Here is a 25331-nt window from a genome sequence, read left to right on the forward strand (position 1 = left end):
GCCGGTTGGAGCCGCTTATGTTCCCTTGCGACTTCTCGCCCCAGCCCTGCGAGTGCGGGCCAGTCATGATTGTCACTCCACAGAAGAGGAGGCAGAGGCACGGAGCCAGGAGCGGGGCCCTGCAGCAGATAGAAACTGCCCGACTTGTGTACCTGAAAGGGCAGGCACTCCAGAGAGCGCCCGGGAGAGGGGGCGGCAGCCGTGGACGGAGGTTCCTCTCGGCTCTGCCGCAGCCCAGCCGCACCACTCATCCAGGGCTTCCCGGCGGGTCCAGTGGTCTTGGAAGGGAAAGGAGCCTTTCCCACTTGACCCCTGTCCTCCCAAGGGCCCCTCTCCTGCTCTGCCTCTTGCCTGCACCTGGGCGTGTCACCCCGTTGGCATGAGGACAGCCCCCAGACCTCCCGTGGGAGGGGTGGACTGCCAGCAGCCGAGGGCCAGGAGGCCATGACACGGATCCCCAGCCCACCTCCCCCTCCCCCTCCGTCTCCCACCCTGGGGTGCTGTGAGGTCAGCAGGCTGTGTTTCCTCCCAGTTGCTCAGCTTCCCGGCATGTGAGATGGAAGGGGTGGCAGGAGGACTCTGTGCCCAGGCCGGTGGGATGATGTGCTAAGGTCAGCACAGAGTGAGCATCTCCTACCCTGGGGGCCCTCTGAGGTTCCGGGGGAGGAACCGGGGTGCCCAGCGGTCTTGGCTGAGGGTGCTGCCGCCCTCTCGGGGCCCCCTCCTTATCTCTGTGGACCAGCTGCCTCTCTCCCACCCAAGACGAGTATCTGGAACTAGGTACCAGGGACAGGGTTGGCTGTGTCCTTGTCCCCATGACCACAACCCTGTGACTGATGCCCGCCCTTCTCCCCACTGCTCCCTCCACGCGTGGGAACCCGGTACCTAAGGAAGTCCCAAAAGTGGGCTCTCCTGTCCCTGCTTTGCCTTCCGCCCCTTGACTGGCCCCTCCATCCACACTGGGGGGAGCATTGCAAGTGCCCCTCCTCACGCCCCCACCATACCCACCGTGCATAGTCTCCCCTGCCCCCCTGTGCATCTCCGTTCCTTTGATTTTTTGAGGATTATATCAGCGTTTTCACTCCAGTGTCCACTACTTCCCTTTGTGTCCAACAGCTCTGAATCTCCTCTCTCTACTTTTCCCTAGTTCTTTTCTGTATGAGTGAACATGATCCCCCACCCATAAAGTGATCTCCCTTTGGGGCGCCACTGATCCTCTGCGCCCATCCATCTATCAGTGGAGGTTTGTCGTGCCCAGCGCCATGCTGGTGCTCCAGGAGGGTGCGCACGTACAGACGAGTCCTTGCCCGCCGCAGGCAGGTGTGCACCCTGTCAGTGCCTCTTGCCTTTCACTTTCAGGCCACTCGGTTAGACAGGAGGGTCCTGGGTACCCGACCCTGGCGTGGTAAGATGTGTCCTGTCAGCTCCCTCTAGGACATCCGAGCTGGTACAGGAAGGGGTGGCAGGGAGGGGTCTGGGGGCGGCAGTGAGAAGGAACAGGCCATCTCTGAGAAGGAACAGGGGCTCAGGGTGGACGGGAAGGGCTGAGCGCCCCCTGATCAGGGACCCTGTGTGTGTGGAGGCCTAGGGATGGGGTACCCGGGGCTCCAGTCACCAGAGAATTGCCAAGAGAGGGTTGAGTCCCCTGCAGGGGTGAGGCTGAAGCATTGTGCAGTGAGGGGGTTGGGGGGCTATGAGGAAGGCCCTGTGTGCCGTGAGGAGTACTGGGACTTACCTTTAAGCCTCAAGGCCTTTCAGCGCTACTGCCGACTCATCTACTGGCCTCCCAACTCACCTGTCATGTTTACCTTCCCACCTACCTTCCTGCCCACCTGTCTCTCCAGGCGTCTCTCTGTGGCTGGTGTGACGTGGTCTGATTTGGGTGTGAGATGGTAGATGTCGGGGCAGGGGGCGGTCACGGGTGAGACCAGGGCTGGAGGAAGCTGGTGGAGGGTCCAGGCCAGAGGCAACGAGCCCATCGGAGGCGGTGGTGGCTGTGCCAACATGGGTGGGGTGGGCTCCAGCTTGAGTCACTGGGGGGGCAGCTCAGCGACACAGAGAGGGTCTGGTGCCACTCTGACCGAGTGCCTCACACTGACTGAAGGGAGAGGGGGTGGGACACGTCTCTGAAGTATGAGCAGGAAGACCCGATACCCCCAGGCAGGTGGCAGGGAACAGCTCCCCGCCCCCAAGCCCCACCACATGACATAAGCCCATCGAGGCACTGGGTGTTCTCGCCTGCCTCATATGTTTGCCAGCTGCCCCTCATGGGCCAGAGGACCCTGTCTGTCGAGGGTGGAGGAAAGCAGGGGGCTTGCGAGCAGCCCTCTGGCCGAGCGGGGGCCATGCCGCACAGCCTGGAGGGCTCAGTGGACATCCCTGCCTCCATGTTAATGATTGTTTCTACCTCTCTTTTCGTGTCCTCTCTTGCAGCCCCCAACTTCTGGGCCTTTCACCTCCTCCTTTGGAGGGGCAGGATTCTCAGATGACCCCTTTAAAAGTAAACAGGACACTCCCGCTGTGCCTCCGAAGAAACCTGCTCCTCCGCGGCCTAAACCGCCCAGCGGTCAGTACGCTTTCTTCTCTCGCAGCCGCCTGCCCCCTGTCGCCGGGCAGCGGGGGGACAGAGGGCCCCTCTGTGCACCAGCCCAGAGCAGATGCTGCAGGGTCTGTGTTCGGAGCCAGAGGGGCTCCCCTCTGCCCGTCACGTGGTTCTTCACACACTGTGTGCCTGGAGGCACCTCCGGTCCCTCCTGCCCTCGCCTCATCCTGTGGGCCCTGGGCTCTGGGCTCTGTGTGGGACTTTAGGGTGGTCTTCAGAGGCTGGGGGCTAAGAACCCTCCTGGTGGTTGGCAGAGCTGCTGCGTAGCCCCTCTGACCTCCCCACCCCTCCCAAGCTCTTTGCCAGGTTGGCTCAGGGAGGGCCCAGGGGTGGGGGTGGCAGAAGCAGTGGTTGTAGCCCCTGCACCCATCCTGCGCCTCCAGATTGGTTCAGGACTTGGGGAGGGGTGGGAGGTCTTCCTTGGCCGTATTTGACGTGAGAGGAGCCAGATGGCTTGGGGCTCCCTTCCTCTCTGCTCCTGCCGCAGCATCTAGGCAGGTAGCTCCGAACAGGGAGCTTCCTGCAGCCCTTCCTTCTCTGTTGGTTCTCTTTGTGGGCTGTTGCTGGTTTCTCTCAGGATTGAGCCCCTCTGAGGGTGCTGAGGATGGTTAGCTCGTGCGGGGTACCTCTCTTGGGTGATGGCGATAGTTCAACAGGCCAGGTTATCATACATAAAAGCAGGAAGCTGTTGCTCCCGGTGGCAGAGGGAGTCACTGCAATTTCCCAATCATTAGTGTATTCCCTCTTCATGGTCTGCTCTGGTCCCCTAGCAAAATCCCCTGTGTTGTCCCTAGACTGTAGCGTCGTAGAAGAACCACATATTCCTGTGATCATGCCTTCTGTTCACTGCCTTCCTCTCCTGGTCCTGTCTGTTGGAGAGTGACTCTCTCCTTCCCACCTGAGTGCACCCTGCCCCCTCAGGCAGCCCCAGGGCCTCCGCCTTGTTGCTGGGCAAAGGTGGAGGCCCCCTCCACCCCCTGAGGTCACTACTTACAGGAGGTCATCAGCTCAAGGGTGGCCAGCCTTCTTACACCTGTCATTAGAACCGCACAGAGGGGAAGCCGTTTACAAACGCACCCTCTCCCCTCCCCTGCCAGCCAGGGCCTTGTCTCAGGAGGACAGGACCTCTGCCCGCAGTGCTCAGTTTGGCCTCCTTGTGGATGGGACACGAGAGAAAGCACAACCAGTGGGCGGGGTGAATTGATGACAGATTTTCTATAAACCATGCTTCAAAGGCATTTACCCTGAAACGGGGCAGGGAGTGGGGGCGGGGAGCAGAAACTCTGAAGGAATTCCCTGTGTCTGCGAGAGGCCGCTTATACCTTAGAGGCCGTGGCCCTCGCGGGACACTGGCTGGTCTCCTGATGCAGTGGCATTGGGCCTTCTCCATCAGAGACGGGAGCCATAGCAAACCTGTGCACTCAGTGACACGCTGCACGGCTGCATGCACACGCGCTCACACAGTGCTTGCACGCACCTGCACGTACGCTGCACACGTGAATGTACATGCACACGCACATGCACGCCCAGCAGCTTGGCATCTGTTGGGCCTCGTGGAGGAGCTGCTCCCCTCGCTGGCTGCGGCAGGCGCTGAGCTTCGTTCTCAGGGTTTCTTGGAAACATTCGTCTCAGCCTCCTCCCCTTCCCTGAACCAGTGCGGGGGTGCCTTTGAAGTCGCCCTCAGCTGGCACCTCCCCTGTGTCTCCCTCAGTGAGCTTCCCCACCCAGCTCAGCTTCTGCCCTTAGCGTGCCGTAGACTTGGAAAGCAGAGCCCTCTGGAGGCGCAGCTCGGCTCCTGGGGGCTGGCCCCAGGGCTCAGGCTTTTCAGAGCCCTGTCCGTGTCAGGGGAAGTCTGGGCGTGTAACCCGGGCGTCTCAGGCTGCCTCTGCTCGTCATGGCTTTGGCCTGCTGCACCCTTGCTGAGCCACAGCTGGCAAGGTGCTGGGTGCCCCGAGTATCCTCTTCACATCACTACCCTCAGAGTGTAAGGTCACGACTGTAAGCCTGCCAGATTCTGGCAGGACCCACAAGACCGGACCATGATGCCCTCTTATCAGAACTGGAAAGGGAAGTGAGAGAGGTCCACGTAGCAAGTTGGGGGCAGCAGGGCCAGCCCTACACCCAGTGACCCCTACCCCCCTCCCAGGCCTCCCACGCCCCCTTAGACAGCTATAATGAGAACCACGCCATGAACTGCGGGTGCTCTGGACAGCAGTCAGCCTGCATGCAGTGCTTAACCCGTGAGCGGCCACACCGTGCCCACGTAGAGGCCTAAATGTCTTTCATCTGATTCTCTTACCTAGAAGCAGTGGCTGAACAGGAAACCCCTGCATTGTACACGTTGCTGGGTGGTAGGTACACGCTGTGTGGCAGGTGCTGCCAGAGCACTTCCAGTGGTGTTTCTGCTGTGATTTCGTACTAACCTGTAACAACCTGGAAACTGCTGGCCGTGTCGATGCCCCTGCGAGGGCTGCCTGACCAGCAGGTGTCATCGAGCAGGGTGGATGCTGGTGGAGGGCGTGGACTTGTCCTCTCCAGGTTGCTTCCCTGATTGTGGGATTGGAGCCCAGCCATGTGCATGGCCCTCCTCTCCCCCGTCTACATCACAGGGAGCGAGGCCTCTTCAACTGGAGCCGCCTGGCCATTGTCTTCTCATGAGCAAGACAGGTCAGCAGAAAGTCAGAGAAAATCCCGCTTAGAATGTTTGTTATGGAAGCATCAGGCTCAGCTCTCGCTCTCTTGGCTCGTAAAGATGAGAAGCAACCAAGGGGATGTCCACAGGCGGTGGTTGTTGTCTTTGTGAGAAAACAAAGTCCAGCAGATGGCGAGTGAGGGCATCACGGAATGTGCTTTTCTGCGCTTCTTGCTGATCCAGCCCTTTCCTGCTTGGAGGGGCCACGTGGCCAGCACATGAATGTGCCACGTCGTCACACTCAAGGGCCACCTGCCGTGCGAGGGAGTGTTGGTCCTAGGAGGGTGAGCAGAGAGGGGCTGAGGCGGGTCCCCTGCTCCCAAGGCCGTGTGGCCTTGGCGGTGGAGCCGTGACCCCCTCCTCCATGGAGGTAGGTGAGCAAACAGTCCAGCCTGCCGGGTGATCATGGTTTTTCTTACATATACAGGTTCATACCCACACTCCAGAAATCATGAGGAAGGAATGGGCTCTTCTGTCACCTTCACCACTCTGTATGGGAAATGGGTCTGATTAACCACACTCCCACTTAAGGCTCGCCTGGAGGGGACCCAGAGATTTCTAGAACCCCACCAGGTCTTTGTGTCTGGAGTCAGCTCCGATGTGTGAGGCCAGGACAGGCGAGTCTGATGCCGCATCCCTCTGGCATCTGGGTCCCCTGTCCTGCTAGAATCCCAAGAGGATGCTTGATCAGACTTGTTTCACGTTCTGGCTGCTTCCGTTTCCCGGGGAGGGGCTCTGGGCAAGTGTCTTAACCTTGCCGAGACTCAGTTTCCCCGTCTGAACTCGGGCGCAGCTGTGGGCTAGCATGTGGCCTCTCTGGTAAGTGCCTTGTACAGTTGATGAGCATTGTGATGAGCGTGGTATGTACCCACCAACCCGGCCCTGGGGTACAGGGACTAAGACTCAGGGTCCTCCTTCCCCAGGAAAAGACAGAGGTTGGGCCTGAGGCTGTCATATATGTACAGGGAGTTCTCAAAGGATCCTTTTCCCCCATGAGTTGGCAGTTTAGCAGAAATCTTTGCAGCTGAAAAAAAATAGCGTGGGTAGTTGAACTTCAAAGAGGGCTTCCAGGGTCCTCTCTGGCAAAGCTCAGCTGTCGTCACTCATGTGGGACCAGGTGGATGTTTGGGTCTGAGTTAACTCCTGGCTTTGGGGGTGCCAGCCTTTGTGCCCCAGAGGCTGCAGTGCTCACAGCCTATGGGAGCTGAGTTTTGGTTGCATCTTTTAAGTTTGATGAAAGATTAGTTGACATGCAGTCAACACACAGCGTCAGCCTGTGCAGTCACGGTGGGGATCCCACCAACCGGGAGCCTCACCAGGGTTCTCTGGGAAAGAGCTCTGGCATCTGAGGTGTGTGCATCCGAGTGGAGCAGCCCTTGGGCCGGCCAGCTTGGGCCAGCCCTTGGCTCTGACCCAGGCCAGAAAGCGGATGCTCGAGAACCTTTGAGAATCACCCTCTGGGGCATGTTCATGGAGCTCTGGAGTTGGCACTGAGTTCTCTGAGCCCAGAGGTCTTTTCTAGAAAGGTCTATCAAGGTATGTAATAACTAGCAGGTGTCTGTTTGGGTAGAAAGACTCAGTTTCTTCTAGGCAGATGCAAAACAGACCGCTCCAGCAGCCGCCGAAACCTGTCAGTTAGAATTAGCGCTGGTACACCTCCCCCAGGTAAACAGCGGTATGCTTTCTGCAACGGACCGGAGATCGAGATCAGTCAGAACTCACCGCCGAAGAGTTTCTAGGTAAAAGTTGTTGATTTGCAAAGGGAGAAACAGATTTTTTTTTTTCAAGTGCAGGAAATGGCTGTGTGGGTGTCAGTGATTGGGCCCTCGCGCCTGCGGCGACAGATAGCGGGATCCTGTGCCCCAGGCCCCACCCTTGCCACTTCCTGTAAGTGCAGCCCCACTTTGCGGTTCCTGCAGCGCCTGGGTGACACCAGCTAGCGTGCCTTCACCGCTAACCAGCCAGTCACCTTTAACCTCTCCCCAGTTTAATTATTATTACAGCTAATGACCTTTTCACCTGCAGAATAAAGCCACGCACACTCCCGTGGTGTGTCGTTCTGCCCCCTCCCCCTCCTCAGTATCCTTCCAACCCACACCGGACAGCGGGATGCTATTTAATAACTAGGGTCCTGTTTGATTCAATTGATTCTGAAAAAATAAATCATCATTTCTCCCCTAGAACCCGAGTCCCCTCCCCCACCTGTGACTGACTCCACACGGTAACAGGACAGGGTCGCAGAATGCGGCATCTTTCTTCTGGGTGCTTTTCTGGTGTCCTCCCGCCCCCGGGGCCAGCCCGTTCGCCCGGTGGTCAGCTTGACTGTCCCGGGAGCTGCCACCCAGGAGCCGGTCGCAGAGGAAGCTCTGGGTCCCTCCATGGCACCAGCTGGGGTGTGTGCTCGGCTCTGAGAGGCCAGGCAGTATGGCGTGAAACCAGAGCGATTACGCAGTGCCCCTGTGGATCCCGACCCCTTGTTTATCGCACAAGATCCACTCTGAAAATGGCTTCTCCAGTTGAGCCGTAGCGGTTAGCACCTCAGCCTTGAACTTAACTACTTGAATTCCGTTCCCACGATGATTTCAGAGAGATAATTCAGTGGGTACGTGTGATAGTTCTAGAACAGGACAAATTCAGTTCACTGCCAGCTCGAATGTGGAAAAACGCGGCAGTTGCCAGTCAGCCAGGGTCGGGAAGCTCCAGGGGAACCTCAGGTACCCAGCCTAGTGGAGCCCTCCTTTTCCCGCGGGCTGCCCACCCCCTCCCCACCCCGCCTATCAGGAGCATCCATGCTGGGACTGGGCAGGACCCCTGACCGCAGTGCTTGTGAGCCAGCTCCTGGCCAAGGGAAAAAAGTCACTTTCCTCTCAGCTTCTTAATGTGTGAAACGCCTGGAGACGAATTGTTCTCTGGGGTGAATTTCTGTTTTGCAAAGTCGACTGAGTTCAAAAATAGAAGCATTTGCCTACCTTAGCCCACGCCCACCCTCCTGCACCCAGAGTCGCGTGGTGGGTTGAGTGGGAGTTGAGTGACACTATTGTCACCTGCTGTGTAGCGGGGTGCAAGTGCCCAGACTCGGGGGGCCTGCAGCAGAGGAGTCAGGGCTCAGCCTGCCGGGGCCTGGGGGGATTTGTAGCAAGGCCTTGAGGTGGGGTGCGAGGGCCTGGAATCCCCAGTCTGGCATCTGTGTGTAGGTGTGAACAGACAGCAGCTACCGCCCTGGCCCCGGCCCCCTCCTCGCACACGGCGGAGGCCCCATGTACCCCCCCCAGCCCCTTGGTTCCACCTACAGCAAGGTGAGGGGGACCCAGGGAGATGTTCCCCATGAGGTGCTGGCTTTTCTGACAGAGTGAATGTGGTCCCCCATCTCTTCACTCCTCGCATTCAAAGCACTGAGTCAACCCCGCTCCTGCCGCCACTGTCACCTGAAAAACGGCAGTGTGTGTGTGAGTGGGCGGTGGGAACTGGCCCTCAGGAGAGCGGGGGTGGGCGGGTCCCCCTCTACTCCAGGCTCTCTCAGTGCCTTTCGCGCTGCCCCCACACTGGGAGGGGCTCCCGGTGGGCTCTGCACCCCCCACTCCAGCGCACACGAGTGCTTTCTCACCTTCCCAGACCCGCCGCGCACCACCCTGGGGACTTTGTTCAGTGTGGGCACGGCACCTCCCTGCCCGTGCTGAGGTGGCATCCTGGCCGCACGGGCGCCGCTCTGGAGGGAGGAACAAAGGTTGGGCCCCCGCGGCCCCAGGGCTCCCCCCACATGGCTGTAGCTAGCATCTCCCTGTCCCCCCCAGGCAGCCCACAAGGGCCCTCAAGGGGATGTGTAAGGCCAGCACACAGCTGATTCAGCAGAGTGTTGCAGGCGCAAATCAAAAAACAAATATAATTTTTAAAAAAAGAAAAGCAGAACTGTGAGACTTGCCAGGCTGTATTATTTTTGTTGTGAAGGCTGATTTATGATTTATAAATTCATTGATAAGTCACGAACCCTCTCCCTGTGTTTGCTACAGAACCAAAGTAGCCCCTGTCAGGTTTCTTACGAATGTCTTTGGCATCTCCTGTGGAAACCTCTTAAAAAGTGTGTTTTTCAGTCATAAGGGTATCTGTCCTTTGAGGACCCCAGAAGTGTGGCAACATTTTCCCCTTCTCACCTTCTCCCTCTGATGGGGCAGTGACCCCACTGTCCCCTGGGCTCGCTACCTCTGACCACCCCTGGCACCTTGCAGAGGGTGAAACAAGCTCATCAGTTGTAGGGGTGCCTGGTGGATGATAGTAAATATTTGTTCAGCTTTTCTCAACAGTTCAGAACCAAACCTCATCCTGCTCCCTTCAATGCATTAAGCAAATTTGTCTTAAAATTCAGTAAATATTTTTAGTGGAAAATCTCAACGTTGTGATGGTGGGGACCTCAGATTTTATCTTGCCGGGGCTCTGCTGCTTGGCACGGCTTTGATCTGTGGGGTTTGCCTTCTCCTCGCGTGTGCATGAGCCAGAGTGAGTGGGGCTGCTCTCTGCAGGGCTCCTGGCTGGCAAGCCGCTCGCGTGGCCCTGTGGGTCACGTCCCGAGAAGTTAGCTCTCCTCGTCCCACCAGAGGGGGCCGGGTGCTTCTCATGTGCATTGGTGAAAAGCAATCTTTTTCAGTAAATAAAAAGTTTCCGAGTGATGATGGATGTGAAAGGTGAAGCTCTGGACAGCCTGCTTTCTCTCTCCCCCCAGTTCAGCTTCTTTGCCGGGTTCAGGGGGCAGGAAGGGAGCAGCCAAGGTGACAAGGAGGGCACCTCCGCAGCCATAGCTCTCCCGTAAAATGACTTTCAGAAGTCTGGCGGTTGTGTGGGTGTGCCGTGTTGTGTGGGACGAGTGACAGTTATGTGGGTGTCCCGTGTTGTGTGGGACGAGTGACAGTTGTTTGTGTCCCATGTTGTGTGGGACGAGTGACAGTTGTGTGGGTGTCCCGTGTTGTGTGGGACGAGTGACGGTTGTGTGGGTGTCCCGTGTTGTGTGGGACGAGTGACGGTTGTGTGGGTGTCCCGTGTTGTGTGGGACGAGTGATAGTTGTGTGTGTCCCGTGTTGTGTGGGACGAGTGACGGTTGTGTGGGTGTCCTCTGTTGTGTGGGACGAGTGATAGTTGTGTGTGTCCTGTGTTGCCTCAAATGGCAGCTTGGGAACGTCCTGTGTTGTGGAGAGTAATAGCTCAGGTGGGGCAGCTGTCCTGACCACAGACCTTTGTTTTTTATTTTTGTGTTTGGTTGTTTTTGTATTTATCTCTCATCTACAGAGCTGCACTTTCCAACTGTAGTCCTGAATCTTATAAACAGAGCCCAGCAACTCTCTGGTTGGGATGGAAACACAGACTCTGGCTCACGTCTATTTTTGATTGTGTTCTATTCATCTGATTTATTGAGACACCACCCCCACCCCGCCCCGCAAGTCACCCAAACCTGTTAAACTCTCCTTCGAGGTAAAAATTTGCAAGCAGGAGAGTCTGCCTTCCTTCAGTGTTTGTAAGTCGTGGGGGGGTTTGTATTCCATTGTTTTCTCCCCTCCCTGCCGACTCTCGACTCTTGGGGCGGAGACCTTCCCAGAGAAGCTAGGAGGGAGAGGTCAGCCCAGGGCTTCACACCCCCCGGCACCCCCTGGTCTGCCGCTCCCTGATCCTGGGTGCTGGGGCCCCTCTTGGTCTCGGAAAGTTCAGAAGCAGGAGAACTAAAGACACTGCTACAGGGTGGGGCCGGCCACCAAGGTTTTTTTTAACAGCACACACCGTGGTAAACCATCAGGTTCATATTGTTTTTGCTCAAGGCTGTCCTGTGTGCGGTTTCGGTGCACCGCTAGGGTAGCTGCTGAAACTGCTGCGGTTTCAAATAAGCCCTGTTCTGTCCTGTCTTCAACCTTGGTTCCCCCACCCTGGTAATGAAGCCTCCTCTGAGTGCTGGGGAGTCACTGGGGGGCTCAGCAGCAGCTTCCAGCCCCGGGGTGGGGGAGGGTCTTTATCTGATGGTCTGCCGTCACAGCCTCCCGTCCACTCAGGCCTCCCTTCCCTGGGCAGATGTCTAGGAATGACAGGCCAGGTGTCATCCTGGTTATTAGTTTTATATCAAAATTTAAGGGAAAAAAAAAAAGATTTGTGCTCTCTTCTCTGAAACACGCCCCAGACAAGCCTCTTTCCTTTACTCTCAGTGCCCGGAGCCACAGAAAGGCATAAAACTGGGCAGCAGATCTGCCCAGGGGCACGGAGGCAGATTGAGTTACCCTGTCACGTTTAATATGAGCACCACTTCAGAAAAAAACAAGGACTTAGCAGAAGTGGTTACATAAAAGCAGGAACCAGCCCCAGAATGTATGAAAAGTGCAGCTGCTAAAAATAAACGGGGGCGCAGAGTGGGAAGTGTTGTGGACCAAGGGCAGTCAGGGCAAGGGTGTCTTTTGTAAAAGGCTTCTCTGCTCGTGAGCCTCGTGTCAGGCCAAAGCTGGGAGGCCACTCGTTTTGCACGTGTCAGGTCTGATAACTCAGCCTCTATGCGCAAGCACAAGAACAGATAACCGAGAAAAAACCGTTTCCCCACCGCCACCACCGCTCCAAAACAGGAGCAGTTGATGTGCCCTGGTTTCATATTAACATAGTCATGATTTCTAAATAACAACGGTTTCGGCAGTGGAGCAAAACCAGGCCCCGGGCCGTTCTTGGGTGTGAGTGCCTCCTTTCAAGATCTCCCCTATCATCTCCGTGCTTGTTAGAAACCTCAGCTTGACATTCTTGCCGGCTAGATTCTTAACTGCCCCCACCCCCCCAACCCCTGCCCCCAAAGTGATTTTTTTAAAAAAATCCCCTAAACCAGGGGAGGAAGCTCTTCTTAATTGAAAAAAAAAGGGGGGCACCGAAGTGGGTGATGGTGTATTTGAACATTTGCACTGTTGTGGTCACTCTCAGGGCCTGGCTGGGGTCAGCTGACCCCGTGATGCGTGCTCGGACGTTTGCCGGGCTGGACGGCGCAGGGAGGTCTGCCTGGTGGAGGTACCTGTGGGAGGGAAACCGCGGTGGCCAGGCTGCAGGGACTGTGCCCGCCGAGGTCAGTGTCCCCATGCCTCAGAAGGCCATCCCCCAGGGCGCCCCGCCAGAGGTGCGTGCACCGGGTCGGTTGTCAGGTGAGGCCCCATCCCTCGGGGCCCAGGGAGGGGTGTAGGTGTCCCAGGGACTCCCAGTACAGGGTTCGCTCAGGATCATGTCTGTCTGTTCACAATCAGCCTTTGGTGACACCACCCCTTGGGGTTTGGAAAGCGAGGCAGAATCTGTGTCTGGGTGTACCCTGTGGGGCGGGGGGGGGCTCTTCTAAAGGGGGGCAGGCCTGGGCTGTGGTGCTGCTGCACCGTGGCAGGGGGAGGTCGCATGGAGGGTTTGAGGGAGCCCAACAGGTGGGGTCCAGTGCAGGGAACTTGGCAGCTCAAGGGGAGGCCACCCCTGCCCGGGGGCTGCACACGCCCACCCACCACCCTGCGCGGGGGGCATCTGAGCAGCTCTGCAGGTGGGGTTCTCAGTCTCCGTGTGGAGCTCATGGAGGGGTGCCTAGCTGTCCTGACCTCTGGGTATTGGAGCTACGCCATCCTGGCATTGGCAAACTGGTAAAACTTGATTTACAGAAGCAGACAGCCCCCTCACAGGCCGACCCCAGCTCTGGTGGCGATGGAGAGCGGACGCTCTTTTACCCCGCCTGAGTATCCTAGGGCCGCCATACCACATACCACAGACTGGGCAGCTGAGACAGCTGAAACTGACCATCTCACAGTTGCGGAGGCTGGAAGTCTGAGATCAAGGTGTTGCCCGGGTTGGTTTCTCCTGAGGCTGCTCTAGTTGGCTTGTAGACGGTGTCCACCCCCGTGCCTTCCCCTCTGTGCATGTGTGTGTCCTGCTCTCTTTTCTCCCAAGATCACCAGTTCTGTTGGATTAGGGCCCGCTCAGAGGACCTCCAGAGAAGGCAGTGGCACCCCACTCCAGTACTCTTGCCTGGAAAATCCCATGGATGGAGGAGCCTGCTAGGCTAGAGTCCATGGGGTTGCTAAGAGTTGGACACGACTGAGCGACTTCACTTTCACTTTTCCCTTTCATGCACTGGAGAAGGGAATAGCAACCCACTCCAGTATTCTTGCCTGGAGAATCCCAGGGATGGCCTGGTGGACTGCTGTCTATGGGGTTGCACAGAGTCGGACATGACTGAAGCGACTTAGCAGCAGAGGACCTCATTCTAACTTAATTACCTCTGCAAAGATCCTGTGTCCAAAGACAGCCACATCCTGAGATACCGGGGAAAAAGGACCTGAGCGTAATGAATTGGGGGTGGGGGACCAGTTCATCCCATCACAACCCCATTTCACAGATAAGGAAGCTGAGGCTGAGGGGGGTGGTTCCCATGTTCCTCCCCATCTTCCAGGGGTCCACAGCCCACTCCCTGCCCAGGGCTGGGCCAGGAGGGCTGAACACAGGCCTGGGGAGACGGTGGGTCCCAGGCACTTAAGGCAGAGGGACTGCCTTGAGAGAAGCCCTGGGTTGGGGTCCTGGGGGAGCAAAGTATGGCTTGGGCCCCTGGAGGGGTGTCAGGGGATGAGGTGAGGAAGGGTTTTGTGTGTGCTTTCTGAGTTCGCCACGGTGGAGCTTGCATGTTAGAAAGCTCTGTTCAACAGAGCGGTCTGGGAAGCGGGGACACAGCTGTGGGCAGCCAAGCGCTCTGCCTTCTGGAGCTCGTGTTCTCTTGGGCAAGAGAAGAAATACACGGCGAGTGACCTAATGACAGAGCATGACAAGGGCTGCAGCGGTATCTGCGCCAGAAGTGGGGAGGGTGGCCTCTGAATATGCGCCCCCACATGGGGAGGGCCGCTGGGCCTGGGTAGCAGCGAGCGCAGGGCACTGTGCTGGGCCGGGGCGGGATGGCCAAGGCTGGGGTGGAGAGCTCAGCGGGGTCAGCGCAGCTCTGAGTTAAAGGGCCGCCTCGCTGAGTGCAGGGAGCCCATGGGGCTGGAAGCCCACAGCGGCTGTGGCAGGGGTAGTTCCCAGGGACCCAGGGGAGGCGAGGACCACCACCTCGGGTGGTTGTGTCACTCTGGGGACCAGAGCTCCTGGAGCTCACGCCCACCCTCCTCCTTGCCCAGGGTGCCCCCGTGATCTGCCTGGCTTCCCATTCATTCACTGCTCCCAGCTGTACAGCCTGGAGTTGACAAGCTGCGGGGCAGGTCTTGCCCAACCCCTCCCGCCAGCGCTGCCTGCTCACCTCTGAAGAGAGGCTCTCCTCTGCCTGCGGTGCCGGGCCCAGGGGGCCTGGACTCACCCATCAGCTCATCTCTTGGACCAGGGAGTAGGCTGCTGTGTAAGATAGGCTTGGGGGAGGTGGTTCTTCAGGCCGGCACCCAGATTGAGTCTCCCTGCTGTCTGAAGCCTAAGGGGCTGTGATCTGGGAGGGAGAGCAAAGCCAACAGCTAGGAGGACAGCTCAAGGGGAAGCATTTGGTGCTGGAGGGGGAGCAGCCTGAAGTCTGTGGCTCTGTCTCAGATAGGAGATGAGGGACCAGAAGTAGAGAACCCAGCCTGTACAGAAGGTGGGGTGTGGGCACAGCCCCCAGGACTTCCCTTGAAGAAGCCAGTTGCCCTGGGGAAGAGGGGCCCTAATTCCCACTGTCCTGCGCAGTGGACTTGGCCCCGCCCTTCCAGGGAGGTGTCCCTGACCAGCAGGTGGGGCCCACCCAGGGGTTTTGGCAGAGAGAAGTTCACCTGGCCCCCGGAGCCTCGTGGTTGACTGTGACCTGACTTGTGGCCACCAGGAACCTCCTACAGCCTCCCCAAGCCTGCAGCCTTCCCCCTCCCCTCCCTTCTAGGTCAGGGTGTCTCCTGTCGGAGCCTGGGCAGGTACTAGGAAGGTCAGGCTGCAGTGGGCACGCCTCCTGACCCACAGCCCCACCTCCAGAAAGTGTGTGAAAGTGTGAGTCGCTCAGTCGTGTCCAACTCTTTGCAACCCCGTGGACTGTATAACCCTCCAGGCTCCTCTGTCCATGGGATTCTCCAGGCAAGAATACTGGAGTGGGTTGCCATTTCCTTCTCCAGGGGATCTTCCCAATCCAGGGTTTGAACCCAGGTCCCCTGCCTCGTACGTAGGCAGTTTCTTTACTGTCTGAGCCACCAGGGAACGTCTCCTATAAATAGACACACGTGGGCAAGGCTGTGCTGTTTGTGACACTAAGAACCTGGGAAGGCCAGAGGTCAGCAGGGGGGCCCCATGAGGCCATAGGCAAGGGCATATAGTCCTCTGATCCAACCTCGGGAGGTGACGGAGAGCTGGGTGCAGAGCTGCCTATGTCTCAAGAGCCCTGTGTGAGCCTCGGGAAGTCAAGACTCTCGGTGTTTCCTTAAACATGCAAACAGAAATCAGCGGTAGCTCTCGGGGGCGGGGGCGGCTCGGGGCCTCTGTGTTCCATCCACACTGCTGGCATCACCCGCCCAACCAGAAGTCCCGATTCAGGTGGGAGGGGGCGTGGGGATTTTCACCACCGCTTCTGGTGGGCTCCGCCCCTGTCTCTTCTCCGTGGGCTCTCCTGGGGGCAGAACCACGTCTCTGGTGACTCGAGGTTCAGAATGAAACTGATGGAGTCAGGGCAGCCTTTGTACCTTAGGGCCGCCCAGCTGCTATGTTGAGTGACAAGTAAAAAAAACTCGTGTATCCAAAGGGGCCTGAGGTCAGGTTGTCACAGGCCCCACGTGTGCCAAGCCCCGCTTGCACGCGGGGTAGGGCGTCAGTCACGGGCTCTGACCCCTGACTCTTCATGCCCACTTCCCAGACAGAAGCAGGCCAGCTGGGCCTGAGGCACTGGGCCTGGTCTGGGTCTCAGAACTCAAGGGGACAGAGGCAGAAGTCCTTAGGGCCCCCTGGGGACCCTCAGGAATGTGGCCTTAGGAAGCAGCGTCAGAGAGTATGGTTTTGGAGCTGGGCGTGGAGATGGACATGCGGGCAGGTGGCATGGCAGAGGCCAGCAGGTTGAGAAGGCAGGTGCCCTGGGCTCAGGCGCTGCAGACAGGTCAGGCGTGACTTAGGACCAGGGCCTGCCTCTGGACGTGCAGCTGACGTCCAGGGTTCTGTATGAAACGTGGCCCTCGGCTTTTGGCTTCTTCTCGCACATTAGTCTTAGAATTGCAAGAGCAAAACACGGGCAACTCAGTTAACAGATCAGAATCATGTTAAGTATGCCCTAGCCTGGGCTTGGACACAGAGCTGCCAAATTGACCGTCTCACCCCCTGGGTACCTTAGTACCCCAGGCAGCTGTTGGGCAAATGAATGGCGTCAGGCAGGAACCTGGCCTCCAAACCCAGCAGATCCTGGAGGCTCATCCTGTGGGCCCCCCTTGCCAAGCAGACCTGGAGAGGGGTCTGGTTGCTCGTGGATGTTTCTGACATGTCGGCAGGACTTGGTGGGAGAAGCCCCTTGTCCTTGGGCCACACCCCCCAAGCGTGGCCTCACAGCCTCATTTCCTACCAATTCTAAACACCTGTCTCCCGTGTCCTCATGGAGATCTGCCTTGCTGGGACCTGGGCCTCCCAGAGCCACCCTCTTGGCAAGAGCCCACAAAAGCCCAAAGCCTGCCCCCTTGGAGCCAAAGGGACAGACGCAGGAGCCAGAAATGAATTTCAACCCAGGATGGCCGAGTGGGTTTGTCTGGTGAGCTGCATACAGACCCTTACCACTAACATGGCTAACTCCACATCATGTCGTGAAACTAATTCCCCATCCTTCCTGTTTAGTTGCAAGTAATCCCCCACCCTTTTTTTTTTTTTAATTGTTGGCCTCTTATAGTGATCTTTTTCTGCTCGACCATGACTTTGTAAAAACTCAGTGTGATAGTGAATGTGTTGCCCTGCTAAAATGAATCACTTTGAAACACGCCTGCATGTGAGCTTTCTAAAGATGATGTAAATTTTAGCTGTGGTGGGTGGGGAGAGGAGAAGGGTCATCTGAAGTGGTTTTCTAGGACCGCCCACAAAACCATTAAGCCTCCGGGATAAAGGGAGAGGAAAGCAGAGACCCACGCCGATTCCCCCCGGAGTCCGTCCCACGAGCGAGCCACATTCCAGCTCTTTCCAAGTGAAGGATAGAGTTTCCCAGGGAGCTGGTGCCCAGCTCCTCAGGCAGGACTCTTGTTCTGTCCCTGGTCAGTAACTTGTATTTCTTCTTCTTTTTTTTTTTTTCTCCTTTTTTTTTTCTCCTAAATTTTCCAGGTAAAAGTACACCCGTAAACCAGCTTGGTTCTGCAGACTTTACCGAACCCCCTGATCCATTCCAGCCACTTGGGGCCGACAGCAGTGACCCGTTCCAAAATAAAAAGGGGTTTGGGGACCCGTTTAGTGGAAAAGATCCATTTGCTCCCTCCTCTTCAGCTAAACCTTCTAAAGCCTCCTCTTTGGGCTTTGCAGACTTCACCTCTGTAAGTTGAGTTCTCTGCCTTCGCGCCATCCCCTCCTCCCCCGCTCCGCTTGCAGCTTCCTTGGGGTTATCACTATTATTATTATTATTATTATTATTATTTGTCTCTTTCAAATGGCAAACCTCCTCCTGGCCCAAGTCTCCCGGAACCTCACGCCATCACCCGTGTTATTTATTCTGTACTGCTGCTTGTTGTAAGAAAAAAACGGTTTCTCAATAAAAAAAAAAGAGCACTGGTTTGGATACTCTGTGATGAGGATGCATTTCCTTCTGGCAGGATGGCCCAGTTGCCTGTTTCTTTATCCTTCAGGGTAGACTCTCTGTAGTTCTGTTGCCCAGAGGCTTTTGTGTTTGTTCATTTTTGAGGGGAGGGGGGAAGCCACCACGTCAAACACTTCTGAAGTACGAAAACAAGATCGCTAAAGTTACATCTGGGTGCTGCTGTCCTCAAAAAGTCTCTGTGCGAGAGTTCTCATGGTCCCAGTTTAGGGCAGCAAGGATCCAGGCAGATCACACCAAGGGAAAGCAGTTTGATTTGTTTTAAAAAAAACTTTTTATCAGCTATGGAGAAAACCAAAATGCAACCTAGAACAGCTGCTCTGAAGCCCCTTCCTTGTGCAGGGAGAAAAAAACAAAACCAAAACTCAGAAAGCCATTTAGCAGAGTGAAATGCCTTTTCAGAAGCTAACCCGGGGATTTTGAAAGCCTGGCTCCGTGTCTCGGTTTGAAAAAAAGATTCCAGGCTGTAAAAGGCTTTCATGTTAGTGTGCTTTCAGCACCCTCATGAGTACCCAAAGATCTTGTTCTCAGAGAGCTTCAGACATTGTCTTCCCAGAAACTGTTGCGCACCTAATGGTTTTTTTAAAAAGGCTTTCTTCACTCGGTTTGACAGAGTACCTTGTTTCCTCGTTAGGTGTGAGATGTATTGTTTATAGATGCTTCAGCTCCTAGAATGTCTGTCTTAAAGCAAGCACCGCCGTTCTAGTGCCCAGTGCACGCCTGATTCATGTCAGATCCAGCTCATGCACAGCTAGTCTGTGGCTTATTGAAATCGCCCAAGATGCTGACACGTTCCTGGCTCTTGGCAACCTGTAAATATTTTACAACTGCAGTTGGCCCGGTTTTGTTGACAGCTGGTGCACACTGGATATATACAAATGGTGACATTGTTAAATAAAAGCCAGAAACAAAACCTGCTTTATCTACAGTTTCTTGAATAGCACTGCTTTTATTTTTTGGTTAAAAAGAAAAATGAAACACTGATGGAAAAAAATTGAGCTATTCACGTGTGACTCGGGTACTCTGTTTAAGGTAGGGGGGAAGGGTAAGTGGATTTGAACAGCAGTTTGAAGAAATGATTGTTCTCTCTCTGAAATGTACAGTTTGATTTCTTACAGTCCCCTTCCTGCCCCCCAATGGCTGATTTTTGGAACACTTTTTTTTTTTACCCCCCAAGATTTCAAGTTATCATTTAGTTCATCATTTCTGGTCATCTCAGCACAGTTGTTAACTTCCTATTTTAAAACACCTGTGGGGTTGAGTCACCCTCAGTTCCAGGCAAGGAATTGGGTTCTGCCAGTTTTCAGGTGGTATAGAAACTTCCTGCAATACAGGATACCTGGATTTGATCCCTGGGTCAAGAAGATCCCCTGGAGAAGGGAATGGCAACCCACTCCAGTATTCTTGCCTGGAGAATCCCATGGACACAGGAGCCTGGCGGGCTACAAGTCCATGGGGACACAAAGAGTTGGACATGACTGATCGACTTGCACTCAGTCTGCAGCCCTGCTGTCTTATGTTTAAAATCACCTCTCCCACTTCGGGCACCCCAGTCTTCCCAGGGGAAATCAGCTGACTGGGAGGTTCAGCCCCTTGTGATGGGACGGGAAGTGGGGGAACGCAGGACATCTAGCTGATTTGTGTTGTCCCCTCAGTCATACAGAACTGTCCCACCCCTGGGGACTCGGAGTATCTTTCATGTTTGTGGCATCCAGGGACTTGGTCCATTGCCCAATGGTTTCTTTGTTCACTGGACCTGAGAGATGGGTGCCAACTCAAAAACGGCCAAAGTTGGTTCCTCGAGTTTGTGTATTTCAGCTTCCCGGGGGAGATGCAGAGTGATCTCTGACTGCTCAGCAGCCTGGCAGCATGGCTCTTTCAGATCAGACGTTCTAAGCATGCCATCAGGACATGTTAACCCATGCAGAAGCAGCTTGGTCCGCGTTGGAGGTCAGGGAAGCCAGTGTCACGCGAGTACCCAATCCCGCTCCCCCGCCCCGTTGGTGCCCCAGTGCTGCCACTCTGGAACCCTCTGATTTACAAACCCCAAGTTTCCATCAATGGGTTTCTTGTGCTTGTAGCGGATCACAGGAAACCTCTCTGGTGTTTCTTTTAAAACAAGCCTTTTCTGCCTCAGGCAAATGTGTTTTATTAGGAAGTCATATTTCTAGGTGAGCCAAATAGTGCTTTCTTTCGGAAGTCCGCAATTAAGAGCAAATATCAGATGGGATAAGTTGCGTTTTGCCTCATCAAACGAGTTGGATGCGTTTTCAACAGCAGGATAAGCGAGCTAACGGGAAGTGGCTAGAAGTGTCCCTACGCGTGGTGACAGCAGATGGGGCGCACACGTTATCCATCCCCATGGAGGAAGGGTGCTGTTACTTCATGGGTGGAGGGCTCTGAACCTCAGATTTCCACGGAGAGGCCTCCAAAATCAAACCACCCAGAGTCTATGAGGCCCCGGTGTGTGAAGTGTCTCAAGGGGGCAGAGTGCTCATGACCTGCCGGGTCAGCTTGGTCCCTCGCCGTCATGAGTAAAGTAGAAACCGGAGCTGGCCACTTGCCGAACAGCCCCTGCACGCGCCAGTGTTCCAGATTCGGGCCGTCGTGTGACGCACCTGACGCATCCAGATCGGAGGACCAGAGCGTGGCCTAGGCGAGGGGCTGCCGCCAGGGCCCGGGAGGGGATGCTCCGCTGATTCAAGACACGGAGGAGCCACAGAGAAGCCCGTGCCTTCAGTCTGCCTCCAACCACGTGCCCGCTGTGAGTCTGCATCCTGGAGCCTAAGCTCGCCTCGAACGAGTCCTCCCCGAAGGCATCTGGAATGTACCCATCCGCACATTTACTTTGAACTCACGGACTCCTGGATCGGGAGGTTCCGGGGCTGAGCAGGCCCCACCGAGGTGCGGGCCTGTTACTCGTCGGCCCCCCACAACCCGCCTGCTCCTCTGGGCTGGCGAGGGCGAGGTCCCCTGTCTGCCCCGCTGCCTGTCCCCTCCCACCACTGTCAGCAGCACCGTGGCGTTCCCATCGGCATTTGTTGTTTTTTCCTTGTTTTTCTCCTGAAGAGGAGTTGGAAAATTCCCCAAAGAGTACGAGATGGGGGAGGGGAGGGCAGCCAATGGTGGAAATACGAGGGCCGGAGACTGGCTTTCAGGAGTCCAAGCTGGAGGCCCATCTGATCCCTGAGTGTTTTTCTGGGCCATTTCTCTAAGAAACCAGGACTCAACCTTTGTGCCCAGAGGGCGGCTCCTCTTCATGCTGACCCTCACCTGCCCCTGCCTGACTCCCCAGACAGGTGGAGGGAGGCCTCCTGGGCTGTCCCATCTCCTCCTCCTCTTCCTCGGGGCCACACCTGGCTCCAAACCAGGCTTCCCCAAGCCAGCCCTCCCCTGCCCAGCCCCCGCTGTCTGGCCCCATCACCCCCAGAGTGGCGGTCAGGTCATGCAACATTGACAAACTGCCAGTCTGATTGCCCCCACTTGCTTGTGCCAGGAATGTCCTTGGGAAAATCTTAGCTCCTTTCTGGGGCACATGGGTTCACTGTCCCAGATCCTTGGAGTTCAGCTGACTTCTCCGCACAGAGGAGAGATGCCAACCCAGGCAGGCTAGGAGCCCAAACGGGCTGCAGCTCTGCTGGGGGTCAGTGGTGCTGGAGGCACCTCACCTGGAGACAGAGCACAGTGACCACGGGGCCTCAGGGGCCGGGGACGCCCACCAGGGGAAGTGGCTTTGCTTTCCTTTACATAGAGCTGGAAGTCCATCGCTCGAATGGTTTGAAATCACGTATCTCAGGAGAAGGAAATGGCAACCCACTCCAGTATTCTTGCCTGAAGAAGCCCGTGAACAGAGGAGCCTGGCAGGCTACAGTCCATGGGGTCACAAGAGTCAGACACGACTTAGCGACTAAATTACCATCTTGGGATCAAAATGGTTTCTTCTCTTGTTTCAAAAAAATTTTTTTAAAAGTTGCACCTTTTGGAAAAGGACCCCCGCTACCCCCTCACCACCACCAAGAATGAAAAACTCCTGGACCAAATGACAGCATGATTGCTGAGGGCTCCTGTGAATGTTCAAGTACAAAGTGGCTCTTAGCACCTCCCGGAGCCCCTGGGACCATGGCTGAGACAGCACTGCTGCGTCTCAGGACCCTGTCGTCTTGTTTGGCCTCAAGGCCCTTGTACACATTGGAGACTCAGAGATCTATTCGAGCATGAAGTCTCCAGCCCCAGCTCCTCTCGCCCAGGCATCACGGCCTGTCATGGAGGCCCAGGCTCCGCGGGTTCGCCGTCCCATCTCCTTGGGGATCAGCTGACTCTGCTCCCCAGCTGCTTCAAGACGCCCGTGCCGTCCCCCAACAGGAGGCCCAGCGGAGCTTCTCCATCTCACCCCTCCACCCTCCCCCACCCCCCCGTGAAGCCTTCTCCAGGCCGGGGGGGGAGGGTCCCCGAAAGTCTCTCAGTGTCGCTAATCTGATGCCTGGCCTCCGCCTGCTTCAGCTCCCAGCAGGGATGGGGCATCTGGTTTCTCTCCGAGGTAGAGGTGGCGGTTAAGGTCAGACTCAGCCCCGCGTGTCTCAGTGCATGTGACCCCCTTCCAGACTGGGGGTCAAGACTGGGGCATGTGTGTTCCCTCTGCATCCCCAACCAAGAGGGGGCTTCTGGCTTTTCCTGGTTTTCACCCCCACGTACCAGGCACCTCCCTGCAACGCATCCCAGCCTGGCGTTTCCCCACACCCCCCATCCACTCACGGCAGACCTCCACATCCTCACTACCCCAGCCAGCTGGCAGGCAGGCACCATTTCGGGGGCCGTGTAACCCACCCTCCATTTTTCCTTTGCAGTTTGGCAATGAGGAGCAGCAGCTGGCATGGGCCAAGCGGGAGAGCGAGAAGGCAGAGCAGGAGAGGCTGGCGCGGCTGCGGCGGCAGGAGCAGGAAGACCTGGAGCTGGCCATCGCACTCAGCAAGGCCGACATGCCCGCCGCCTAGGCGAGGCCCCGCACACGAGTGCCCGGAGGCAGAAGGGCCACGGGTCGGGCATGCGACAGGAGAGGACTTGGAAATTCCAACGTATACACACACACTCACTCTTGGCGGTCCCCGAGTCACAGCCACTGTTACATCAAGGACTTGCTGGTCAGAGAGCCCTGGGTGCTGGATGCCTCACCCAGGAAGAGAAGACATGGTTCACCCCAGCAGCGGGAGGCCCAGGGAGAGGCTGAGGATCCACCTGTTCGCTGTGACACCCCCGCCTCCCTCCTGGAACCGGCAGGCAAAGCACGGGGCGAGCAGAGGAAGCGCCTGTCTCCTTACCCTCATCTGCTGCTCACAGCCACCCGACCCCTCCCTGACTCCCCTCTCAGACAGACACCCCGGTGATGTATGCATTCATTGTATAAAAATTAAGTTTGAATGATTAATATAAAATATTTTAATACAAAACACAAGAATCCTTTTTTTTTCACTTACCTGTTGTTTTCCTTGCATGAAGGTCCACGCGTGATGTCACAAAGGCAGACCGGCCTTGGGCAAGCGTGGAGGACCAGGTCAAATATCTCTGGTTAAATCCTAAGTGTTTGAGGGAGTTCCCTGCAGTCCATGCTGCCTGTGCAGGGGGCATGGGTTCAATCCCTGGTCGAGGATCTAAGGTCCCACATGCCGAAGGGGAAAAAAAATTTCTAAGTGTTTGAGCAGAGGCCACAGAAAAAAGCCAGTTTGGGAAGTTTTCAGAGGTCACCCTGTACCTCAGGTTGCAGAGTGCTTTTGAAATGGTGGGCAGTGACCTCACTGCCCTGTAACCAGGGCAGGCAGCCCTCAGTCACCATGCTGCCGTATGAAATGAGACTCCCACCATGCAGTTCACTGGAGCCCCGTCCAGTCTGCACAAGGGGCAAGGCCAGCGGGGCGGGCCTCCTCACCAGGAACCTATACTCAGAATTGGCACACAGGGAGAGACTTCCACCAGCATGCAGTCCCCAGAAACCCCTAGAACCTTCCAGAAGCTTGGACATCACTGTTGGGATGACCTCCGGTGTTGCTGAGGCTATCACACATTTGCTTTCTGCTTGGCCTCTTACGTCCCCAGGGAGACAAGACGGCCCAGGCCAACATCTCTCAGGTGAAGATGGTCCAAACGCGTGACTCTGAGCAGCCTGAGCGCATAGAAATAGAGTAGAGAAGCCCTGACCTTAAAACCAGGCAGGAAGGGGGCAAGACGCCATTTCCAGGACCAACAAGGCCCAGACTATTCCACGTCAGAAGCAGCCTTTACTGGAAATGGCAGGGCACACACAGGCCCAGCCCCTCTGCTACCTGGAAGCCCTTCTCTCTCTCTCCCTCTTTTTTTTTTCACAAGCCTCACAACTTGCAGGATCTTAGTTCCCCAACAAGGGATTGAACCCACACCCTCAGCAGTGAAAGCATGGAAGCCTAACCACAGGACCCCCAGGGAATTCCCATAAAAGCCCTTTTTTGAGAAGTTCCTTTTCAGAGCATGTTTTGGGTCTCTGGGTTCCAGTCCTTCTCCCCTTCTATCCTCAGCTTGGGCATCTGTTGACAACCCCCTTCCTACCCCAGATGCCTTAGCCCAACCAGGGAATCGTTCTGAGAGAGGCATCTCTTTGCTTGTTTTTGCACTTTAAGAAACTTAATTTTTTAGACCAGTTTTAGATGTGTTGAAAAATCACAAAGAGAAGAGGAAGAGTTCCCATAAGCCCCTCACGACTTCCTTTCTTTTTAACATCTTATCTCAGGCTGGTATGTTTGTTATAACAAAGGAACCCAATATTGGGACACGATTATTAATTAAAGTGTACACCTGCTTCATGGGGCTTCCTAAGTGGCACTAGTATAAAGAATCGGCCTGCCGATCCAGGAGATGCAAGAGATGCAGGTTTGATCCATGGGTTGCGAAGATCCCCTGGAGGAGGACATGGCAACCCACCCCAGTATTCTTGCCTGGGAAATCCCATGGACAGAGGAGCCTGGTGGGCTCTAGTCCATGGGGTTGCAAAGAGTTGGACACGACTGAGTGAGCGCACACACCTGATTCATATCTCGTCAGTTTTGTCCCCTAATGCCCCTTTTCTATCCCAATATTTCACATGACATTTGGTTGTCGTGTCTCCTTAGGTGCCTCTGGCCTGAGATAGTTGCTCAAGACTCTCCTTGATTTTCACGACCTCAATGGTTGTGAGGAGTGGTCAGCTGTCTTGTAGGTGGTCTCCTGTTGAGACGTGTCCATGTTTTTCTCATGGTTAGTCTGGGGTGACGAGTTTGGGGAGGACCTCTGGGGTGAAACGCCCT

The 25331-nt window shown here is 56.1% G+C and overlaps 1 protein-coding gene across 20 annotated transcripts in view; it reads left to right on the forward strand.

The window, feature by feature from the left end:
- The window catches only part of EPS15L1 (epidermal growth factor receptor pathway substrate 15 like 1), a 107588-nt gene extending 84120 nt beyond the window's left edge, over positions 1 to 23468 (forward strand). For 5 of the 20 annotated variants that reach the window (XM_081496593.1, XM_081496594.1, XM_081496592.1 and 2 more), the window contains 3 exons: positions 2434 to 2566; positions 17541 to 17746; positions 22869 to 23468. In XM_081496593.1, coding sequence (XP_081352719.1) covers positions 2434 to 2566; positions 17541 to 17746; positions 22869 to 23015 — 486 coding nt within the window. In that variant the 3' untranslated portion in view covers positions 23016 to 23468. Of the gene's footprint in view, positions 1 to 2433; positions 2567 to 4905; positions 4954 to 7082; positions 7182 to 10568; positions 10795 to 12221; positions 12412 to 12928; positions 13103 to 17540; positions 17989 to 22868 lie in introns of those variants that run through there. The other 15 variants (XM_081496585.1, XM_081496589.1, XM_081496591.1 and 12 more) reach the window with 9 other exon arrangements.
- The last annotated feature ends 1863 nt before the right edge of the window (positions 23469 to 25331 follow it).

This window comes from Giraffa tippelskirchi, chromosome 6, assembly GCF_054371585.1.
Source record: "Giraffa tippelskirchi isolate mGirTip1 chromosome 6, T2T-mGirTip1v1.2.pri, whole genome shotgun sequence".
In the NCBI taxonomy this organism is placed as follows: Eukaryota; Metazoa; Chordata; class Mammalia; order Artiodactyla; family Giraffidae; genus Giraffa; species Giraffa tippelskirchi.